Source organism: Dipodomys merriami, unplaced genomic scaffold, assembly GCF_024711535.1.
Source record: "Dipodomys merriami isolate MVZ:Mamm:240054 unplaced genomic scaffold, mDipMer1.0.p SCAF_32, whole genome shotgun sequence".
Classification (NCBI taxonomy): Eukaryota; Metazoa; Chordata; class Mammalia; order Rodentia; family Heteromyidae; genus Dipodomys; species Dipodomys merriami.
Genome location: NW_027204715.1, coordinates 10,733,363 through 10,755,548, shown reverse-complemented (window position 1 = coordinate 10,755,548; position 22,186 = coordinate 10,733,363). Strand labels below are relative to the sequence as shown.

The 22,186-nt window shown below is 45.2% G+C and overlaps 1 protein-coding gene across 1 annotated transcript in view; it reads left to right on the top strand.

The window, feature by feature from the left end:
- Retreg1 (reticulophagy regulator 1) overlaps positions 1-22,186 on the top strand; it is a 115,124-nt gene that overhangs the window by 28,913 nt on the left and 64,025 nt on the right. Inside the window, exons 2-3 of the mRNA XM_070042208.1 lie at positions 5,288-5,394; positions 8,688-8,718. Of these exons, the coding sequence (XP_069898309.1) occupies positions 5,288-5,394; positions 8,688-8,718 (138 nt within the window). The remainder of the gene's footprint in view (positions 1-5,287; positions 5,395-8,687; positions 8,719-22,186) is intronic.

The window sequence follows — 22,186 nt, the reverse complement described above, 5'->3', positions numbered from 1 at the left end:
AGGCCAGTGCTCTACCACTTGAGCCACAGCACCACTTCTGGTTTTCTGGAGATAAGAGTCTCTCGGACTTTCCTGCCTTGGCTGGCGTTGAACCTCGATCCTCAGATCTCAGCCTTCTGAGTAGTTAGGATTACAGGTGTGAGTGAGCCACCGGCACCCAGCAGTAATCTTTAATGACTGCTGATTTCAGGAAAATATAGATGGCCGATGCCTGGACAGTGCAGCACCTGTTATGGAGTTTACAGAAAAAAGAAAAAAGAAAGAGGATCTAACTCTGATGAGGTTGTAGATCCAACTGCCAATTTCCATACTAGAAAATACAGAAAATGTGACACAAAACCATAAGAATGCCATGCATAGTTCCAGATCTGGGAGACTTACTTATATATATGTATATATGTGTATATATATATATATATATATATATATATATATATAACATATATGTATATGTATATATATTAGCACACACACACTTTCACACAACTTAAAGAAATAAAAAAGAAATAGATGGAAGCAGATCTAGAAGATACAAGAATCATAAAGTCCAAATTGACAATTTGAGGACTTTTTGCAGATCCTGCCTTGTTCATTATTCTCTCTCTCTGGGGAAAGGAAGTGTGTGTGTGTGTGTGTGTGTGTGTGTGTGTGTGTGTGTGTGTGTGTGTGTGTGTGTGTGTGTGTGTGTGTGTGTGTGTGTGTGTGTGTGTGAGATTGGGGAAATATGAGCATTGACAGGGCATCTGGTGGCATTAAGAATTAAAAAGAGTTTTGGGGAAGGTCATGGTAGTACAAGTCTGTAATCCAGCTTTTTGAGAGACAGAGACGGGGGACTGGGAGTTCAAGGCCAACCCAGGAAAAATCAGTCCCTGTCTCAAGAACCAATTACAAATAAAAGGACTTGGGGACTTTGCTCAGGTGGTCCAGTGTTTGCTTTGCAAATGTAGGCCTGTGTCCAGCCCACAAAGAAACCAACATATAAGTATGATAGTGGTATTGTTGTTTGGTTAAAAAGACTTTTTTTTTTGAATATCAGTAGCAGGGTGGATATAATTTATAGATTGTCTGATGTTTAGGACTTGTTTCAGATAATGAGGAAAGGAGAAGGGGGAGTTTAATGGGTGGGACTATGGGAAGATTGGCTAGGAAATGGAGCATTGCTGGAGCTGGGGTTCATACTCTGCCTCTCTTCTTGTATGTTTGAAATGAACCAAAACAATAGTTGTTGTAGTTGTTTTTTCTGGTTGTCTTTGTGCTGATCCTGGGGCTTAAAAGCAGTGTCTGGGTATTGGGATTCTGCTGGTTGATTGGAGATAAGGGTCTCCTGGAGGCCAGGTGCTGGTGGCTCACGCCTGTAATCCTAGCTACTCAGGAGGCTGAGATCTGAGGATTGCGGTTCAAAGCCAGCCCGGGCAGGAAAGTACGTGAGTAGATTTTTCAGAAGGCCAATTTTTCATTTTAAATATTTGTTTCTCTAGCTCTTGTTTACCTCATCCTTTGGGCTCAGTGATCCTAAACTATCAAGAAAACAGCTAAGCAGTTCATAGTATTTGGACATCATTTTCCCAAACAGTTTCAGGGTGCCTTTGGCCATGACGCCAGCTGGACCTTGCTCAGGACAGAGAGGAGACTGCTAGCTTGCTCTCTGGCGTTGCTAGGCAGTGTCTTCCAGTGAGGTTGGCAACCATGTCTGTGGCTCAGTGTCCTATCATTACTTCATTTTTTAAATTTCTGACACTTGAAACTTCCATGAAGAGAATAAATAAAGTCAGATGGTGTGTGCAGTTCTTTGTTTTAAAGTTACTTAAATGGCTTTCTGGCTAGCTGTAAAGACATTTAAATGTGAGGGAGCTTTCTGTTTCTCCCAGAGCACTGCCTTACTCTACAAAGATGGCATTTCTAAGAAATATACCAGCCTAACATTTGGAGCTTCTGTCTGATTCACTGTGAGAAAACTTGAGCTACAATACTTATTGAGCCCCAGTCAGCTGAGTGAGACAGAACCACTCTTCACACGCAGAAGGCTTCCATCCAAAAGGAATGAAGATATGGAAAGGAAATACAGCTTATAGGAATAAATAATGGGTTTGGAAACCTTGGCTTTATTTATATGTAAATAAATTTCTTATGGTATACAGTAAATTCCTTACGGTAAAATAAATAAATTTCTTATGATGAATCCCTATCCAAAAATTGCCCCTTCAAACTGGGCACTAGTGGCTTATGCCTATAATCCTAGCTACTTATGAGACTGAGATATGAGAATCACAATTCAAAGCCAGCCCAGGCAGAAAGTTCATAGACTCCTTTCTCTGAGACTCTTACCTCTAATTACCCACCCAAAATCTGGAAGTGGAGCTGTCTCAAGTGATAGATAGCCTTGAGAAAAAAAAAACCAGGGATAATACCCAGGCCCTGAGTTCAAGCCCTAGGACACACACACAAAATGCCCCTTCAAGCCAGACACCGATGGCTCACACTTATAATCCTAATTACTCAGGAAGCTGAGTTCTGAGGATCATGGTTCAAAGCCAGTCCAGGCAGAAAAGTCTTATCTCTAATTAACCAGCAAAAAGCTAGATGTGGAAATGTAGCTCAAGTAGTAGAGCACCAGCCTTGAGGGGAAATAAAAGCCATCTGAGACTGTGAAGCCCTAAATTTGACCCCAGTACCAAGACATACACACACACACACACACACACACACACAGTACCAAGATAGACACACACGCACACACACACACACAGTACCAAGACACACACACACACACACACACACACAATTGCTACTTCAATATGATGCATGCAAAGCTGGGACGGTTTCCATCACAGGGGCAAATGCAAGAATCCATCATGAGCTGATACATTAGGAGGTCACCCAAAAGCAAACCAACAAGCACCCAAACCTGTTGCTGTCCTCAGTGCAAGACCAAGTCATGGTTGCTAAAGACGTGGGTGTTGGCATTATGGGTTAACTTCTGTGCTTGCTCCTACCGTCTGTGCTCCTTGTTCAGCACTTACAATACTGCCTGTCCCAGCAAGGTAAACCACGAATAAATATGTATTGGATGCAAACACTGCTAATTACACCACCTGTGTCAGAGGACTCGGGAGACGCCTGAGGATCTGTGTGTAACAAGCTTTCCTGGGAGCCAGCCTGACTGCAGTTGTGGCCCACTACTGAAGAGGCTGCCCATTTTACTGGCCCCACTCACAGAGGCACCTAGCATTACAACCAGGCTAGAAGTTGCCTTGTCTCCCTTTTGTTTGTTTGTTTGTTTTTGGGTCCGGTCGTGGGGCCTGAACTCTGGGCCTGGGCGCTGTCCCTCAGCTCTTCAGCTCAAGGCTAGCGCTCTACCACTTGAGCCACAGCGCCACTTCCGGCTTTTTTCTTTTTGCTTATGTGGTGCTAAGGAATCGAACCCAGGGCCTCATGCATGCAAGGCAAGTGCTCTACCACTGAGCCATCTTCCCAGCCCCGCCTTGTCTCTCTTTTGGTGGAGGGCCTGCCTCAGCTTCTTTCAGCACCTCACGTTGAGTCACTTGTCACCAGTCACAGTGCCTTCTTTTACCTGGCCTGGACTCCATACTTCCTTTGTACCCCACCTCCTCTCTGTAAATTATCCATCATTTCATTTTCCTGCTCTGTTTCTCTCTCTGGCTTGCATCATGAAACCCGCACACCCTAGCATATCTTAGATCTGCCACCCACCTGGCCCCTCAGTCTCTCCCCTCTCCCCCTGCCAGTCTCCCAATTCTCCCTTGCCCTTCTCTTCCTGCTGAGGCTAACCTTGGAAGGCTTGACCATCTCTGGTTTTCTGTCCCTATCTAGCAGCTGGACCAGCCTGTGTTTTCTTCTGAAATACATGCTGCATCCTAGTGCCACTTTTATCAGATCCTCCAAACATTTCTTCCTTGGAGCTTCTTGCTCCTTGCTCATATTCTTGCCGTGGATTTTGTTAGCATGTATGTCTGATGAGAAAGTCTGTTTGTAGAAGGCAGTGGGTGTGTTCTTCTCCAGTACTTTGCCTTTAGTACTAAATATTTGTTGATTTCATCAAAGCTAATATTATTGAAAGTTTGGCCAATCAACTGATACAAAACCAATCTTTAGGGCTGGGAAGGTGGCTCAGTGGTAGAGCACTTGCCTTGCATGCATGAGCCCTGGGTTCAATTCCTCAGCACCACATAAGCAAAAAGAAAAAAGCCGGAAGTGGCGCTGTGGCTCAAGTGGTAGAGTCCTAGCCTTGAGCTGAAAAGCTGAGGGACAGCGCCCAGGCCCAGAGTTCAGGCCTCACGCCCGGACCCAAAAAAAAACAAAAACAAAAACAAAAAAACCAATCTTTAGTCCCCTGTGAAGCTGAGAGTTCCCTGTGACTTGTCATTCTTTTTTTTTTTTTTTTTTTTTTTGGGTTGGGTGATATTAAAGAAGACAGTTTGCAAACTGAATCTTTCATACTTTGTGTGTGTGTGTGTGTGTGTGTGTGTGTGTGTGTGTGTGTGTGTGTGTGTGTGTGTGTGTGTCCTCAGAATCTGTGTGTGTGTGTGTGTCCTCTGAATCTTTCATACTTTTTTTGGTGTGTGTGTGTGCGTGTGTGTGTGTGTGTGTGTGTGTGTGTGTGCGTGTGTGTGTGTCTCCTGGGGCTTGGACTCAGGGCCTAGGAGCTGTTCCTGAGCTTTTGTGCTCAAGGGTAGCACTCTTCCACTTGAGCCACAGCCCTACTTCCAGCTTTTTGGTGGTTAATTGAAGATAAAAGTCTTACAGACTTTTCTGCCTGGGCTGGCTTTGAACTGCAGTCCTCAGACCCCAGCCTTCTGAGTAGCTAGTATTATAGGCATGAGTCACTAGCACCCAGCTTTCATACCTTTTTAAGAGACAGAGTGAGGGTCACCAGAGAAGGAAATGTAGCCTCGGAGAAGCAGGCGGAGACTGTCAGTACCGGGGTCTCCACTCTGCCTCAGGTCCCTCCCCGCTCACCGCTTACCAGGGACGCAGGGGTCGGGGGAACCCAGCACCCATATTCCCATGTGGCTCAGACCTAAGAGAGCAAATCCTCCACCCAAATTAGAGGCTGGGCAGAGAGCTCAGGACAAACTTATACACGATTCAAAGGCTTTTATTTTGCTGACTTCAAGGGGATATATTGGGGTGAATTTTGAAAAGTTGTATCATAAATGGATGCATTTAAAAGTTTTTATAGGTTGAGTTCAGAAAACACAAACCTATTATTTTTGAAAGATGCAAGTCCTCATACTGCAATAATGATTTGTCTATTTATCTGGTCTAGGTTCCTTGCACTGACTCCATGGAGGGTATATCATCTGATTTCTGTCATGATACTTGGACGAGTTATTATGCAAATAATAAAGGATATGGTGCTGTCTAGAACGAGAGGTAAGTAGACACAGATTTCATTTTTATGTATCTCACTGAATTTATGTTTTATATAGATACATTAGCCAGTTGATCCTTTGAACAGAGCAGAGTAATAGATTACATAGACATTGATTTTGCTATTTTCAACATGATAATTTCTTTGATGGCTGTCATCTCTGATCAGAGCTATAGCTACTGGGCCAAAGGTTTGTGTGTGCTGGTTTCTGTCTTGGCTTTAAATGCTATTTCAAACACCACTTTGGCATTTATGTAGGCTACTCTGAGAACAGCAGTTAAACATTTATTGCTCCTCAAATGAAACTAGGTCACTAGAAAATGGATTAGTTTATAATTTTCTCTGCCTCAGTGAAAGAAAAAAACTAATTGGAAACAAATGCCAGTTGCATCAATTAGCAATCAATGACAATTAATTAATTGTAAACATTAAGTTTGAAAATGAGAATTTGAGTATTCTAAATTTCAGCCAGGTAACTTTGGTGTAGGCCTGGAATCCTAGCTACTCAGGAGGCTGAGATCTGAGGATTTTGGTTTGAAGCCAGACCAGGCAGGATGTCCATGAGACTCTTATCTCTAGTTAAAGTGGAGATGTGGCTCAAGTGGTAGAGAGTCAGCCTTGAGTGAAAAAGCGTAGCAACAGCACCCAGGCCCTGAGCTCAAACCCTCATGCTGGCACACAGATAAAAAGTATTCTTTAACATTTACTTATTTTTATTTTTTGGAAATTAAAAATTTCAGAAATTTAACTGTATTATAAGTCTGAACATGCTTTTCTATATTTGAAAGCTCTTTTATTTGTATCTGAGGTAGTTTTTGTCAACAGACAAGAATTCCTCCGGGAACTTATGAGCCTGTGAACCTTCATGATGTAATATGATAGATATGCTCAAAAGTAGTCAAGAGGAGGCTTAAAGGGAGTTCCTCCTTTCACTAAGTGGAAGGATGTTTTCGTTGGGGCCTATGGGGTTGATGTGTAGAAGAACTGCCCAGTTTTCTCTTGGGTTGAGGGAGGCACCTTCTCCCCAGTGCCAGCTGAGTCAGATAGAAGCTGACACAGGAGGGGTGTCAGCTTGATGCTTTGAGTCTTTCCAGTTCTCCTAAACTAAGCCATCAGGTTAATGTTTAGAAAGACTGTTCAGTGACTTTCCATCCAAGTTTGCAGGTGCTAGACTCTTAGGATGATGACCACATTTTTTGTCCACATTTGTCCACATTTCCTAAATCTGTAGATTTAGATTACATTCAGGCATACACACTTTTTTCTCTCCTTTTCTCTTATTTCTCCATCCATCATCTATTTGAATGTCAGAGAACAGACACTCAACTCACTCCCACTCAACTTTTATAAGCCATGCTTTGATGCCTTCTGTTTACTCCAGGCATGAGGCCACTCTCAGGTGGAGCTCCACTGTGCCTCAGGGTTTGGTGAGTGGGTAGGTTGGTTGGTCCATAGTGGGTCTTGTTTCTGCCTTGACTCCCATCCCATGGAGGAGGGCTCATTTTCCCCCAGCAGACTGTGACATGTCCCCTCTAGAACTCCTGATGGACTCCGAGAAGACTCAGGCACTTGCAGGATTCTTCAGCACCCCTTTCAGCTCAATAGGTTAAGAATAGAAAGTGACACACCTCATTTTTTTCAGTTGTGTATCAAATTTGGCCCTCATCTGGGCACAGAAGAATAAGAACAAAGCTGAAAGACTCCAAAGAACCCAGGGATTTCTAAACAATAGCAAGCTCTCAATACGAGTTGGGAACTTGGATAGGTAGGCTGTCTTACAGGCATCGACCTGCCCTTTCATGCAACATTCCTGTAATTGCTCTGGAGTCAGAAGTGGTTAAAGTGGGTGATGATACCGGGTGTTTTTATTTATTAAGACTTGCTGGCCTTATTTAAAAAATAGAGAAATGACTATGAACGCTGGACATGGAACAGGGAGGGCTAGAACAGGACAGAACCTCTGCAATACTGAGTGGGGACTGACTGACCCCATGGGGAGGGGGCTGAGGGGCAGTATAACTGGCAAGGGCAGCTGGACACCTTTGGCTCACACCTATAATCCTAGCTACTCAGGAGGCTGAGACCTGAGGATCACGGTTTGAAGCCAACTTGGGACAGAAAAGTGCATGAGCCTCTTATCTCCAGCTCCAGTTAACACCCCCAACTGGATGTGGTATTGTGGCTCAAAGTGTTAGAGCACTAACCTTGAGCTAAAAATTAATTCAGGGTCAGTGCCCAGACCCTGAGCTCAAGCCCCACAACTGATCACCTTCCCCCCCATTCCCCCCCCCCCCGCAAAAATAGGCAAGGGGTGGAGCAGGGAAAGCCAACCAATAGTCAAAGGTCCAGCAGGAGCAGGCATCAAGGACATGGGCCGGGTGCACTTGACTTTCAGTGCAAATGCTAAGGGCAGAGACAAGGCTACTGCTTGTGGGTCTTGGATAAGCCGAGATGGATTGGCAGTGAGTGGCGTGTGGCATGGAGGACTGCCATCCCCCGGCCCCGTCCCTTTTTGTGTCCGTTCTCGACAGCAGTGAAGGTACTGAACTGCCGGGCAGAAATGGACAGTGTAGATTTCACAGGAAGGGAGCAAACGCTCCCCAGGTGTCTGTGGAGAGTGAGGGGGACATTTGCAGGGCCCTGCCCCCACCCACAGCTACAAGCCAAATATCCCAATGAGAGCCTGAAGTGGAAAGAGGTTAAAGAGAAAAAGAGCGAGGGAGGGAGGGAGGAGACCTCTGTAGGTGAAGGTTGCTCATAGCAGCAGTTCACAATTAGAGACGTGCGTTCTGTAGCATGCACGAAATAGCTCTCTGCCACTTCTTCCTCCATTTATTTCATAATAACTGGGAGTAATCAAACTCAGAGGAGAGCCTGGGGGAAGGGACAGCTGGGAGTCGCTATCCAGTGAATACAGAGGCCCAGCCATCAAAGATGGACGCATTTGAGATGTGCTGGTCAGCATGGTGCCATGATGCCGTACTTTAAAAATTTGTTAAGAAAATAAAACCATAATAATTGATGTGTATTTTGTCTGTCCTATTGGACATAGAGTCTGTGAGACAGAGGTAATTTGTGACAGAATGTCTCTTCGCTTATGGTACTTATTCAGTGTTTTACACAAAGTAGGAGCTCAGTAATATCTGTGGCTTATTGCTGGCCCCATGACCAGCGATATACACTGTAGGATTTGATGCAGTCCACGTTATTTAGTGCCGGACATTTCTAAGTGGGGGAACACCTCAGGTGAGCAATACCTGGGCTGTCTCTCATGTTTCCCTTCTTCCTGTTGCAGGTGCACAGTTGTGGAGAAGCCTCAGTGAAAGGTATGGGACATTCTTTCCATTACATGGTGATGCATCAATTTTAGTGATAAGACCTGAGTCTTAACAGTAATTTGTAAAAGCAGAAAAAAATACAGTAAAACAGAGGACCAGGACAAAATTGGAACTCATTCCAGGAATGCGTCGTCTTTCTGTCGTGCTGGGCAATGTGAGTTCCGCGTGAGGAGTTGGAAGTGCAGAGGCAAGCCATTGCCACTTGGGCTCTCCTTTCAGACCTAACGGGTTGGGCATAAACAATGCTGTTGTTATGGGAGAACCAGGTCACACTCAGTTGGAGAACTCTGTTGGAATGTTCTTGAAGAATTGTGCATGGTGTCAGCTCAGAGGACTGGCGTGGGAGAGAAGGAGGGTAGGAGTCTCTTAGGTGTGAAGGTACTACGACACCGACAGTCACTTAACCTCTTGTCCTGCTGGGGACAGTATCAGCACTTTTACTTACGATGGCATGGCCCCTGTAATGTGTTTTCCAAGTGGAGAAAAAAGCCGGTGGGTGACAGAGGGAATGCAGTTCATGTCACCACTAGCCTATGAAGAATATAAAGACAAAGATGAGGGGCAACAGTGAAGTTTTGTAGCAGTTGTTTTTTTGAGAAGATTAGTTTTGCCTTAACAGAAGTCTGTATTGCTTACAAAGGAGAGTTGGGGTACTTAGCTTGTGTTGAAATAATTATGTGAATTGGAAAAATCCAATGGGGAAGCACTATCCCTGCACACGCTTCCTGTCATAGCACAGGTGCAGTGAGCAATGAAGCAATAATTAATCGGGGGCATTCCTACAGCCTCAGTCCTGGCTTTTTTAGGCCCCTCAGCCCTCACCTCAGGCCACTTCCGGTTCTGGGAGTCAGGATACACACCACAGTGCATTTGTTCATTCTCTCAGCCCTCACCTCAGGCCACTTCCCCTTCCGTCTGGGCGCATACTGTTTCCTGTCTGGCCAGCTCAGCTGCTCTGGGTTCTGATGGTTGTTGATAGGCTGCTGTGGGTCCTGACAGCTGTGAGGTCTGCCTTGCGTTGTGTGTTGCCAGGTGTCCCTGTGACATTTCTGCCATCTCTCTCTCATGATTGTGGGTTTTCTGTGCCCAGGACAAGACTACCAGAGGTAAGGTATTGTTTTAGTCACTTACAACTGAGGGTCACAATGGGGTTCCCATCATGTGGTCCTGTCTCTCCAGGCCGGTTCCTTTAAGCAGGGATCCCTGCCCTCTTTTCGCCTCTCTCTAGGTTGGTTCCTTTAAGCGGATTTCATTGGGTAAATTGAGTTAGGGTCCTAAGGCCACCAAGAGGGATCTGAGTGTAGGCAGGTGGGCCAAGTCTGTCCTGGCCCCTGAGGTCCCAGGTTCTAGTCTTGCCCAGAGCAGATAGACTGAACCACCCCAGGTAGAGTCTTAAGCCTTCTGAGCCTGGGTTTTGCATTCACGGGGTAGAAAACCCCAGGCTTTCTCTCTAGTTGTAAACTAGCGAGATTTCAAAGGATTTAAAGCACACAGTTGCGCTCTTTGATGCTGAGCTCTCAGATTTATTGACAGAGTTTGATCATTGTCTCTTGCAATGGTTTGAATAAATCCCTTCAAATCCCCAAAGCAGCTGGGAGGTGAGGCCTGACGGGAAGTGTCTAGGTCATGAAGACTATGCCCTGGGACTTACCAGACGGCCGAGGCTGCAAATCTGAGCTCTTGGTGCGTCTGGCCGTCACACCTTCTACCTTCGCAGTGCAGGTGAAGGCCCTCACAAGGTGCAGCTTTTCAGACAGTACTGGGATTTGGACTCAGGGCTTTGCACTTGCTAGCCCCTTGAGCCATGCCCTTAGCTCTTTGTGCTCTCTAATAGGGCCTTGCTTTTTATCCATGCTGGCCTGGGCTGGGATCCTCCTATTTATGTGTTCTACTTGGCTGGAATGACAGGTGCACACCACCATGCTCAACTTTTTATTGGTTGGTTTAGAGCCTTGTAAACTTTTTCACTGGGTTGGTCTCAAACTGTGATCCTTCTGATGTAAATAGCTGGGATTACAGATGTGAGCCTTTGTATCCGGCTCATGTCTCCTTTTAAAAACATAAAAGAGTCTTGAGTCTTATTTTCCTTAATAAATATAGATTAGAAAGAAACATCAAACTCTTAATGATCATTCATTTCCTTCACCAGTTCCCTAATGGCTGGTTTATAATGTAACACAGATTAAGGCGTGATTCTTCTCATTACAAAGCTTTCTGGTTGGTTTGTTTTCTGGGGACAGTGTCAGACCCTGAGCCCCAGCCTCCTTTGTCATCTCCCAGTGCTGGAACCCAAGGCACTCAGACCACGCCTGGGTTCTTAACTCTGCTCTATTGCTCAGTGTCAGTTTACATAACATAAATCTTTTTCCAGAGTATTTAAAGTAGGAAGGTTAAGGAGCACGGCTGACATTCCAGGATTTTCGACAGAAGTGCTGCAGTCCACCCGCGTGCAGTGTGCGTTTATTTGCAGGAGTTGGGGAACTTTCCCAGTGCTGGAGCTGGGGTGTGCGTGCACCCGTATCTGGAGCGAAGTCTTGAGTGGCAGGCACAGGAATGGCAGGCTGTTGTTTGTAGGGTCAGCGGGGTTGATAGCATAGCCCGACCTTCCTGCCTCAGCACGGGCAGGTTACAGGGACCCCTCCCGGACCATGGCCCTTGCTCTCGCCTTCTCTTTCCACACTTCATACGTGTGCTTCCTTCTCCGAAAAAAAATGGCTTTTTATTTGGTGGGGTGCCCATGACTGCCAGCTCCCTAGCTGCCTCTGTTGTGAGGGGCTGAACAGAGAAAACCCAGAATCCTTAATGGTTAAATCTGAGTCCTGAGACTAGACTCAGCTCTAGGCCAGAGCCAACTGGAGGAGTGTTTAAATGAGATGTTAGTGAATCCTGACAATAGTATGCCACTATTAACACTGAGACGTTGGCTGGGGGCTGGGGGTCACACGTGTAAGCCGACTACTAGGAGGCCGAGATCTGAGGATTGCAAAGTCCGTGAGGGTCTTTATCTCTTCTGAAAAGCCAGAAGTGGCTCAAGTAGTAAAGTACCAGCCTTTAGCCAAAAACCTAAGGGAGACCTGAGTACTAGTGTATGTGTATGTGTATGTGTATGTGTGTATACATACACACATATTAAATGATACACATATAAAAATGACAGGTCACAAGATGGCGACGGGGCAGTAGGGAAACGCCACAGCTCTCTCCAACCAAAAAGAGAGTTCGAGTTCCTACGCTTAATCTTCCCAAGAGACCTACAACAACAAAAAGACGAACACTCAGAGAAAAACCAGAGGCGGAGAATAACAAAAAAAGAAAGAGAGAAAAAGAATTTCAAAACAGAGAAAAGCGAAGACCCCTCCCCCAACCTTTACTGGCCGCGCGGCAGTGCGCCAAGCCACCGGCCAGCCGGCCCCGGCGGGGGCTGGGGGAGCCCCAGAGACACAGCAGAGACACAGGGGGCCGCTTTCAGAACATCAGGTACTGGTTTGCAGAACAGCAGATCGCCAGGAACAGAGAAACCTACCAGCCGGGAGTCTCCACGAGGATCCCACCCCCACCCCTCACTCTCCACCCGAGCAGAGAGGCTCCATCCCGCCAAAGCCGCTCGGCATCAGCAGAGTGACAAAAGGACCTGCCAGCAGACCACCCGGCCCGCCTGATCGCGATCCCAACGATCCAGCACTCTCCACCCGAGCAGAGAGGTTCCATCCCACCAAAGCCGCTCGGCGCCAGCAGTGCGACAAAGGGTCCTGTCTGCAAACCACCCGCCCGCCCGATCACGATCGCAACGACCCGGCGGGGTCACTCGGGCCCCAGAGGTACCAAGAAGAAGCTGCCTGAGCGTGGACACTCTTGACCCGACAGCTTCGACAGAGGCAGAGACAGAAAAGAATCACACATAGCCACCACCGCCCAACCCAGCCCGGATTGCAACAACAACTGACGACCTACACCACACAGAAACAACCAGCTCCAGGGTGAGTACCCCACAGGGGAAGTGTATCCCTCAAGGGAGACCAGAGCTGGAGGGAATCCCCAGACCCTGACCTAGACTCCCTACCCCAGCACCCGGACCACAGGACCCACTAAAACTGGGAACTGTTTGAGAGCTCCACCAGCCCGTGGAGCACACTCAGCTGGCCAGGCTAGAGCAAGGGAGCTTAAATGCCCAAGCCAGGAACAGCGCCCCTGGGTCAAGACTACCAACAGTAGAAGAAATTCGAACTGTGTCCCCCAGGCTGTATAACCTAGGTGGTATACACATCAGCACAGGCCTAACGAGTGCGCTCCAGGCTGCATAACCTAGGTGGTATACACATCAGCACAGGCCTAACAAGCGTGCTCCAGGCTGGGGCTGGAACCAGGCCCGGGGATCCGGCGCCTGAACAACACAACCAACTCCTCCCAATTGAAGTAAAAAGCTGAGCATACGCCTCAACAGAGGGGAGAAAACCAGGAAACAACACTCCCCCGGGAAGCACGCCTGTGACAACAAAAGACCTGGAGGCCCAGGACAAGAGAAGCCCAAACCCCACCAAAACTCCACCCATATACCCTAGACTGAGAATTGGGCAACACAGGCTGCCAGCACCTGATAGTAAGCAGGAGCTCAGACTGTTAAGGCGGCTCAGCAATAGAGTGATAGTCTTGGATGTATGAGGCCCTGGATCTGATTCCTCAGCATCACAAAAGCAAAAAGGGTCAGAAGTGGTGCTGTGGCTCAAACGGTAGGGTGCCAGCCTTGAGCTGAAAAGCTGAGGGACAGCACCCAAACCTAGAGTTCAAGCCCACAACCAGCCCAAAACAAATAAACAAAAACACATCAGGAGCTCATAGCAGACTCCAGCATTTGGGAGAGTGCATCCAGAGCATCTGTTCTTCACAAGAGCACCCGTAGGAGCAAACACAAGCAGTCTAGGCTGCTCAACCCTTCCAAAGGCGGGAACTGCCAGCAATCTACAGCAGAGAGCTGAGAATCCTAAGTAGGTCAGAATAGCAGCTGGAAATAGGCTCCCAACAGAACCCAGATCAGGCACAGACTCTCTCTACCAATACAGAATCAGCAACCAAGCAAAGACAGACACACCAAAACAAAATTGAAGAGCAGTCTCCTGAACCTCCATGCGAAAATCACAGAGAAAAATCACAAGGTTTACTACCACCCAGGACAGCAAGCCCACCTCAAAAGCCAGCAGCCACACAGGGGAGAGCCCCAGTGGGAGCAAAGCAGGAATGGAAGACAAAGGCTACTTCCAAGGGTTGCTGGAGGCAATGACTCAAGAAATAAAGCGAGAAATTGATCAGAAATTGAAAGAGCACAAGGATGAACTATCCAAAGAGATACAGGGTATCAAACAAGAGATGCATGCAAAAATAGAAGCTGCACAAACCTCAGTAAGAAGTGAGATAAATGCCAAATTAGAGGTAATGCATACCTCATTGAGAGGTGAGATCAGTACTCTGAGAACCAACATTGAATCCATAAAGGGATCCATTTCCTCCATGCAAACCACAATAGAAGCCACTGTCAACAGAGTGAATGAAATGGAAGGTAGGGTGTCAGATACAGAAGACAGAATACACCAACTGGACCAAAAAGTGACAGATATGGAAAAAACACTCAAATTAAACCAAAGGGATATTCAAGAGCAAGCAGATAATGCTAAAAAATTTAACCTTCGCATAATTGGAGTGGACGAAGGTGAGGAATTCCAGAGCAAGGGAATGCAACACCTATTTAACAAGATAATCAATGAAAATTTTCCCCACCTCAAAAACGACCATCTTAACTACATCACAAAAGCTTATCGAACACCCAACAAGCAAGACCCCAGGAGAAACACTTCTAGACACATTATAGTAAAAATGATAGATCTGAATAATAAGGAAACAATCCTGCATGCAGCAAAAATGAAGAAGGAGCTATACTACAATGGGAAAAAAATAAGAATTACTGCAGATCTCTCCACACAAACAATGAATGCAAGAAAAGCCTGGGAAAGCACCATACGAGCCCTGAGAGCCAATAACTGCCAACCCAGACTGATCTACCCGGCAAAGCTAGCATTCACATTTGATGGAGAACTGAAAACTTTTAATAGCAAAGAAAAACTAAATGAATACATAAACATTAAGCCAGCATTACAAAGAATTCTAAGAGGGGGGACACAACCTGAAGAAAGCAGCCAGGAACTGGGGCCTGCCCCAAACAGGCGTTACTCAAAGTCTAACTGAGCAAGCACAGGAGGAAAGGAAAAAAGAAAAACTTAGGAAAACAGAATGGCAGGGACAACAATGCATCTCTCTATACTTTCTCTTAATATAAATGGGCTGAATTCGCCAATTAAAAGAAAACGAACTGAGGACTGGATAAGAAAACAAGACCCATCCATCTGTTGCCTTCAGGAGACCCACCTCTCAGCCAAACATACAAACAAACTCAGAGTGAAGGGGTGGAAAAGGATCTACCAATCAAACGCCCCCAGTAAGAAAGCAGGTGTAGCTATCCTGATATCTGACAAAATAAACTTTTCATTAAAATCAGTACAGAAAGACAAGGACGGACACTACATATTAATAAAGGGAACAATCCAAGAGGAGGATATAACCATCATCAACTTATATGCCCCAAATATTGGTGCACCCAGATATGTCAAACAAATGCTCTCAAACTTACAGAATAAAATAGATCCCAATACGATAATACTAGGAGACTTTAACACACCACTCTCACCAAAGGACAGGTCTACCAACCAGAGGATTGGCAAAGAAGCTACCGAATTAAGAGAGGCCATACTTCAAGCGGAATTAACTGACATCTACCGAGTATTTTACCCTAAAACAACACAGTACACATTCTTCTCAGCAGCTCACGGAACTTTCTCCAAAATAGACCATATCATAGTTCATGCAAGGAACTTAAGCAAATACAAAGGGATCGACATAATCCCCTGTATCCTATCTGACCACAGTGGAATCAAGCTAGCTCTCAATAACAAAGCATACCGCAGAAATTTCTCCAATACATGGAAATTGAACAGCACACTCCTTAACAATGCCTGGATAACAGAAGAAATCAGAGAAGAAATAAAGCATTTCCTACAACTCAATGAAAATGAAAACACCTCACAAAGAAACTTGTGGGACACAGCAAAAGCAGTCCTGAGGGGCAAATTTATTGCCCTCAGTGCCCACATCAAGAGAATGGAGACAGACCAAGTAAATAATCTCATGTTGCAATTAAAACAGCTAGAAAAACAGGAAAAAATGGGACCTAAAGCTACTAGAAGAAGCCAGATAACCAAATTAAAAGCAGAGATTAACCAATTAGAAAATCAGAAAACCATAACCAAAATAAACCAAACAAAAAGCTGGTTCTTTGAAAAAATAAACAAAATTGATGGCCCATTGGCTAGATTAATTAAAAAAAGAAGAGAGGAAACCCATATTAATAGGATTAGGGATGCCACGGGAAACATCACCACACGTACCCAAGATATCCAAACAATTCTAACAAACTACTTTCAAAAGCTATACTCTCTAAAGGAAGAAAATCGGGCAGAAATGGATGCATTTTTAGAGAAATACAAGTTGCCCAAACTGAGCAAAGAAGAAGTTAACCAATTAAATAAGCCAATATCCTATAATGAGATACAGGAAGCTATCAAAAGTCTTCCAACAAAAAAAAGCCCAGGACCAGATGGATTCACAGCAGAATTCTATAAGACCTTTAAACAAGAACTAATACCCATACTCCTCAAGCTCTTCAGAGAAACAGAGAAGGAAGGAGCTATCCCAAACTCATTCTACGAAGCCAATATCACACTCATCCCCAAACCAGGCAAAGACCCAACCAAAAAGGAGAATTACAGGCCAATCTCCTTGATGAACACAGATGCAAAGATCCTTAACAAGATTCTAGCTAACAGAATCCAGAAACACATAAAAAAAATAATTTATTATGACCAGGTAGGCTTCATCCCAGAGACACAGGGATGGTTTAACATACGTAAGTCAATAAATGTAATCCAACATATCAACAGAGCCAAGGTCAAGAATCACATGATTATCGCTACAGATGCAGAAAAGGCCTTTGACAAAATTCAACATTCATTCATGCTAAAAGCTCTGGAGAAAATAGGAATAGAAGGAACATTTCTAAAAACAATAAAAGCCATTTATGACAGACCAATAGCCAATATTATACTTAATGGGGAAAAGCTGCAACCAATTCTCCTAAAATCAGGAACAAGGCAAGGATGCCCACTGTCTCCACTCCTCTTCAATATAGTCCTAGAACCCTTAGCCAGGGCAATAAGGCAAGAAAAAGACATTAAAGGGATCCGCATAGGGAAAGAAGAAGTTAAACTATCCCTTTTTGCAGATGACATGATACTATACCTCCACGATCCCAAAAACTCCATCCCCAAACTCTTAGAAATCATAAATCACTTCGGCAAAATAGCAGGATACAAAATAAACCCACAAAAATCAGTTGCCTTCCTATACACTGATAATGTACAGGAAGAGAGGGAAATAAAGGGAGCAACCCCATTCACAATAACCTCCCGAAAAATAAAATATTTAGGAATTAACCTAACCAAAGATGTAAAAGAACTATTTAATGAGAACTATAAAAAGTTAAAGAAAGAAATTGCAGAAGACACTAGGAAATGGAAAGACCTCCCATGCTCCTGGATAGGCCGACTTAATATAGTAAAGATGGTAATACTTCCAAAACTAATATACAAATTCAACGCAATTCCTATTAAAATCCCAATGACGTACATCACTGAAATACAGAAAACAGTCCAAAAATTCATATGGAACAACAAAAGACCTAGAATAGCCAAAACAATTCTAGGGGATAAAGACAATATGGGAGGGCTATCCATGCCGAACTTCAAACTATACTACAGAGCTATAATAACAAAGACAGCATGGTACTGGCACAAAAACAGACCCGAAGACCAATGGAACAGAATAGAAGATCCAGAAATAAACCCACAGGCCTACAGCCAGCTGATATTCGACAAAGGAGCCAAAGACATACAATGGAAGAAACACAGCCTCTTCAAACGCTGGTGCTGGGAAAACTGGGCAGCCACATGCAGAAAACTAAAAGTGGACCCCAGCCTATCACCATGCACCAACATCAACTCAAAATGGATTACAGACCTTAACATTAAACCTGAATCTCTGAAACTACTGCAGGACAGAGTAGGAGAGACACTTGAACTAATAGGCACAGGAAGGAACTTCCTGAACAGAGTCCCAGGGTCACAACAAATTGGAGAGAGACTCGACAAATGGGACTACCTTAAAATAAAAAGCTTCTGCACAGATAAAGCTATCGCAACCAAGCTAGAAAGACAACCAACTAATTGGGAAAAAATATTTACCAGCAATATATCAGACAAGGGGTTAACATCCTGTATATACAGGGAACTCAAGAAACTAATCCCTCCCAAACCCAACAAACCAATTACTAAATGGGCAAGGGAACTAAAGAGGGACTTCTCAAATGAAGAAATAAAAATGGCAAAGAAACACATGAGGAAATGTTCATCATCCCTGGTGGTGAAGGAAATGCAAATAAAGACAACCCTGAGATACCACCTTACCCCAGTCAGAATGTCCCACATCCACAAATCAGCCAACAACAAATGCTGGAGGGGATGTGGAGAACGAGGAACCCTATTACACTGCTGGTGGGAATGTACACTTATACAACCACTTTGGAAAGCAGTCTGGAGGGTCCTTAGAAAGCTAAAGATTGACCTCCCTTATGACCCAGTCATACCACTTCTAGGCATCTACCCTGAACAACAGGAACCAATATACAAGGACACGTGCACCTCCATGTTTATTGCAGCACTGTTCGCAATAGCTAGGATATGGAAACAACCTAGATGCCCCACCACAGATGAATGGATCCAAAAATTGTGGTATCTATACACAATGGAATATTATGCAGCCATTAGAAATGACAAAATAATGGCATTTGCAGGGAAATGGATGGAGCTAGAAGGAATCATGTTGAGCGAGGTAAGCCAAGAACGAAGAGACAAACAGTACATGGTCTCCCTGATAAGTGGATGATGAATCCAAAATGTTAGGTAATATGACAAAACTAATAGGACTTAAGAAACAAAGAACTCCCACTCATCTGGTTGAACCACTACTAAATATCCCCATGCTGCTGATCACATATATGGTATATAACATATGAGCACCGTTATATATTACAGACTGTGATAGACAATTTGCTCCAGGAAAGTTAGAATGAACTTGTGACTTTAAATGAGCATCATTATTCCACAATACTGTGAATTTCCGGAAATTAAGTAATCACTTAATCACAATCAAAAAAAAAAAAAAAAAAAAAGAACCTCGGGGAAGGGAGGGAGGGAGGGGATGGTAGGGGGAAAACAATGGAGGGGGTAACAATGTTCAAGAGGAAGTGGAAGTGTACTCATTACCTCACTCATGTAACTGTAACCCTCTGTATAGTATCTTTACAATAAAAAAAAATGACAGGTCAACTAGCATCACTAAACCTGCTTTTTGAGCAGGAACTTAGTGAGGAAACTTCTAGTTATGACTTGGAATTGCATAGGTGGGGGGTGGAGTGGAAGGAGCTGATCACCGATGCTTTCACGTCTGCCCAGAACACGAATTCTGACTCTTACATGTAGAAACGACTAGACTTCACAGTTTTGTGTCTTTGAGGCCCTGTCACTCTTAGACGGTAACCCTGTACCTCCCGCCTTGCTAAGGAAGGGACACTGTTTGAAAGCTGGGGCGCTTAGATTTATGTTTAGCCAGTATGGACAGCGAGCCACATCCCCAGGACGTTTACAAGAAATACTTGTGTGAAGGAGAAATCAGATTGGATTAAATGAGGGAAAAATCGTCCTCCGAAAAAACAAAACCAAACCCAACCAATCCCTGTGCTTCAGAATATGCTGGACACCAGAAAGTGGGTGTGAGTTCAGCCAGCCTTTGTCCGGGCAGGCCCCGGGGGCGCGCCTCCCTGGCAGTCTGTCCTGTGCCAACACGAAACCCAATGGGCCTTTTATTCCCATTTTCAAAAATAGTAAGTGAGCGCCATTGTGCAGTCATGCAGCGCACAATGGCGAGCCAAAGCCCCTTTCTTCCTCCCCTGACAAGAGAGGGGAGCCATTCATCGTCCCGCAGCAGCCCTGGGCTGGCCGGGCCGGCTCGGGCCTCTGAGCTCTCCCTCCCGATTCCCATCAGCAGTGACGGTGCTTCCTGCGTGTGCTGGGAAGTGGACAGCTGTTCACTGCAGAGCTCATGTGGAGGGCAGCGGTAGGATGATGCCTCCCGCCTCTCACCAGCCACAGTGCACTCACGTGACCAGGATTGCTGAGCCTTCGTGCGTGCGTGTCTCAGGCTGGGTGCTGAAGGCCTCGCTGTGCTGGGCGCCCCTCAGCTGAAGTCACTGCCCAGCCAGCACGGATGGCCCAGGGAGCGCCCTCTACTCGTGGGTGTGGACCTTCGTGGCGGTAATTAGAGGTTTTATTTCTCAAGGAAATAAAAAGGATATGGAGCAGGTGATACACCGCACTGACCCTGAGTTTCTTTTGCTCAAGCCTAACGCTCTACCATTTGAGCCACAGCGCCACTTCCGGCTTTTTTCTTTTTGCTTATGTGGTGCTGAGGAATCGAACCCAGGGCCTCATGCATGCAAGGCAAGCGCTCTACCACTGAGCCACCTTCCCAGCCCATCACTAGCATTTTTTTGATCTCCGCTTCCTGAGGAGAAGTATTATAGACTGACTTTTTGAAATTTTGCTTATCCTTTTTGCATTTTCTTCCTTCTTAATAAGCACAGCTTTTTCAAGAGGGAAAGGAAGATGTCAGTGAAAGAGAGAGTCTCAGCAGGCAGCTGACACAACCGGGCTGCGGTGGGAGCAGCACCCTGGGGACCCGGTGCTCAGGGCTCTGTGGCTGAGCTGCTATCTGGAGACGGCTCTGCTTATGTAACAGTAACAGGCGGGAGACCAGTGAGCTCAGACATTGGGAACCAACTTGGAGTCCAGAGGGGCCTCTGGACAAGTAAGCCCAAACTCTGGATGGAGCCCGACAGCCCAGTGGCACTTCACACAAAGCCTCACGAAACTATATTTCCAGCCGATGGCTTCCCGAGGAGTGGGATCAACGTTCTTGCTTCCTGAGACTCTGAGCTGGGCTTCCCAGGGACAGGTAGCGACCTAAGAGTCCAGTTCTCAGGACCTGCTGACCCGCTAAGAGTGGATCGGGAACCATTTGGAAAGGCCTTGTATCCCTAGAGTGGCTGTGAGTCTCCAGCCTGCAGTCTTCAGGCAACTTCAACAGAAAGGCACCTGCATGGGTGCTGTGTTCTCAGCATTGGCTCCCAGGCTTCTGTCAGTCACTGCCTGCCTGCCTGCCTGCCTGCCTCTATGTATCCTGAGTGTGTGTGTGTGTGTGTGTGTGTGTGTGTGTGTGTGTGTGTGTGTGTGTGTGTGTGTGTGTGTACATGCGATGATGTTAGGGCTCGAACTCAGGGTATGCATGCTGTCCCTGAGCTTTTCTGCCCTAGGCTAATGATCTACCATTTTGAGCCACAACTCCATTTCTACCTATTTGGTAGCTAATTGGACTTCCCTGCTGAAGTTGGCTTCAAACCTGATCCTCAAATCTCAGCCTCCTAAGTAACTAGGATTATAGACATCAGCCACCAGTGCCTGGCTATCCCTTTTTTTTTTTTTTTAATGCTGGCTCTTTACCACTTGAGCCGCAGTTCTGGCCTTTTTGGTGGTTAATTGGAGATGAGTCTAATGGGCTTTTCTGCTTAGGCAGGCTTTGAACCATGATCTTCAGATCTTAGTCTCCTGAGTAGCTAGGATTGTAGGTGTGAGTGACCACCACCAGCTCTCACGTACGTTTTAATATTGATACTAAAACATAATCCTGGATTTTGTGCTGCTTTGCTTTGAAAATGATCAGTATGTTTAGGTATATTTAAGTTACATATATATGTAAAGCTAAAGATAAAAAAAGATAAAGATAAAGCTTTTGGTTTTGAGGTATATAAAAATGGTTCCGTATTTGTGTTATTGTCCAGTATTAATGTCTTGCCCTAGCCTCTTTTTTTAAAAGATTATAAATCGGTTGCTTTATATATTTGTGGTTCACTTAAGTTTTCACTGCTTTGTAATATTTCATCATCTGACTTTAGTAAAGTGTATTTATCCACCTATTTTCCATTGGACTTGGGTGTTTTATTTTTTAAATCAGGCTTCCCACTGTTTCTGACTTTCTAAGGTTGGTATAAGACAGTAAAAATGAGGAATAAACAGAGAATGGTAAATGCCTAAAACCTAAAGTAAGCAATCTTTGAAGCATACAAACTTGTATTTAAAAGGCTGTGCAAACTCGGTATTTGAAAGACTGTATAAAATCTACCCCA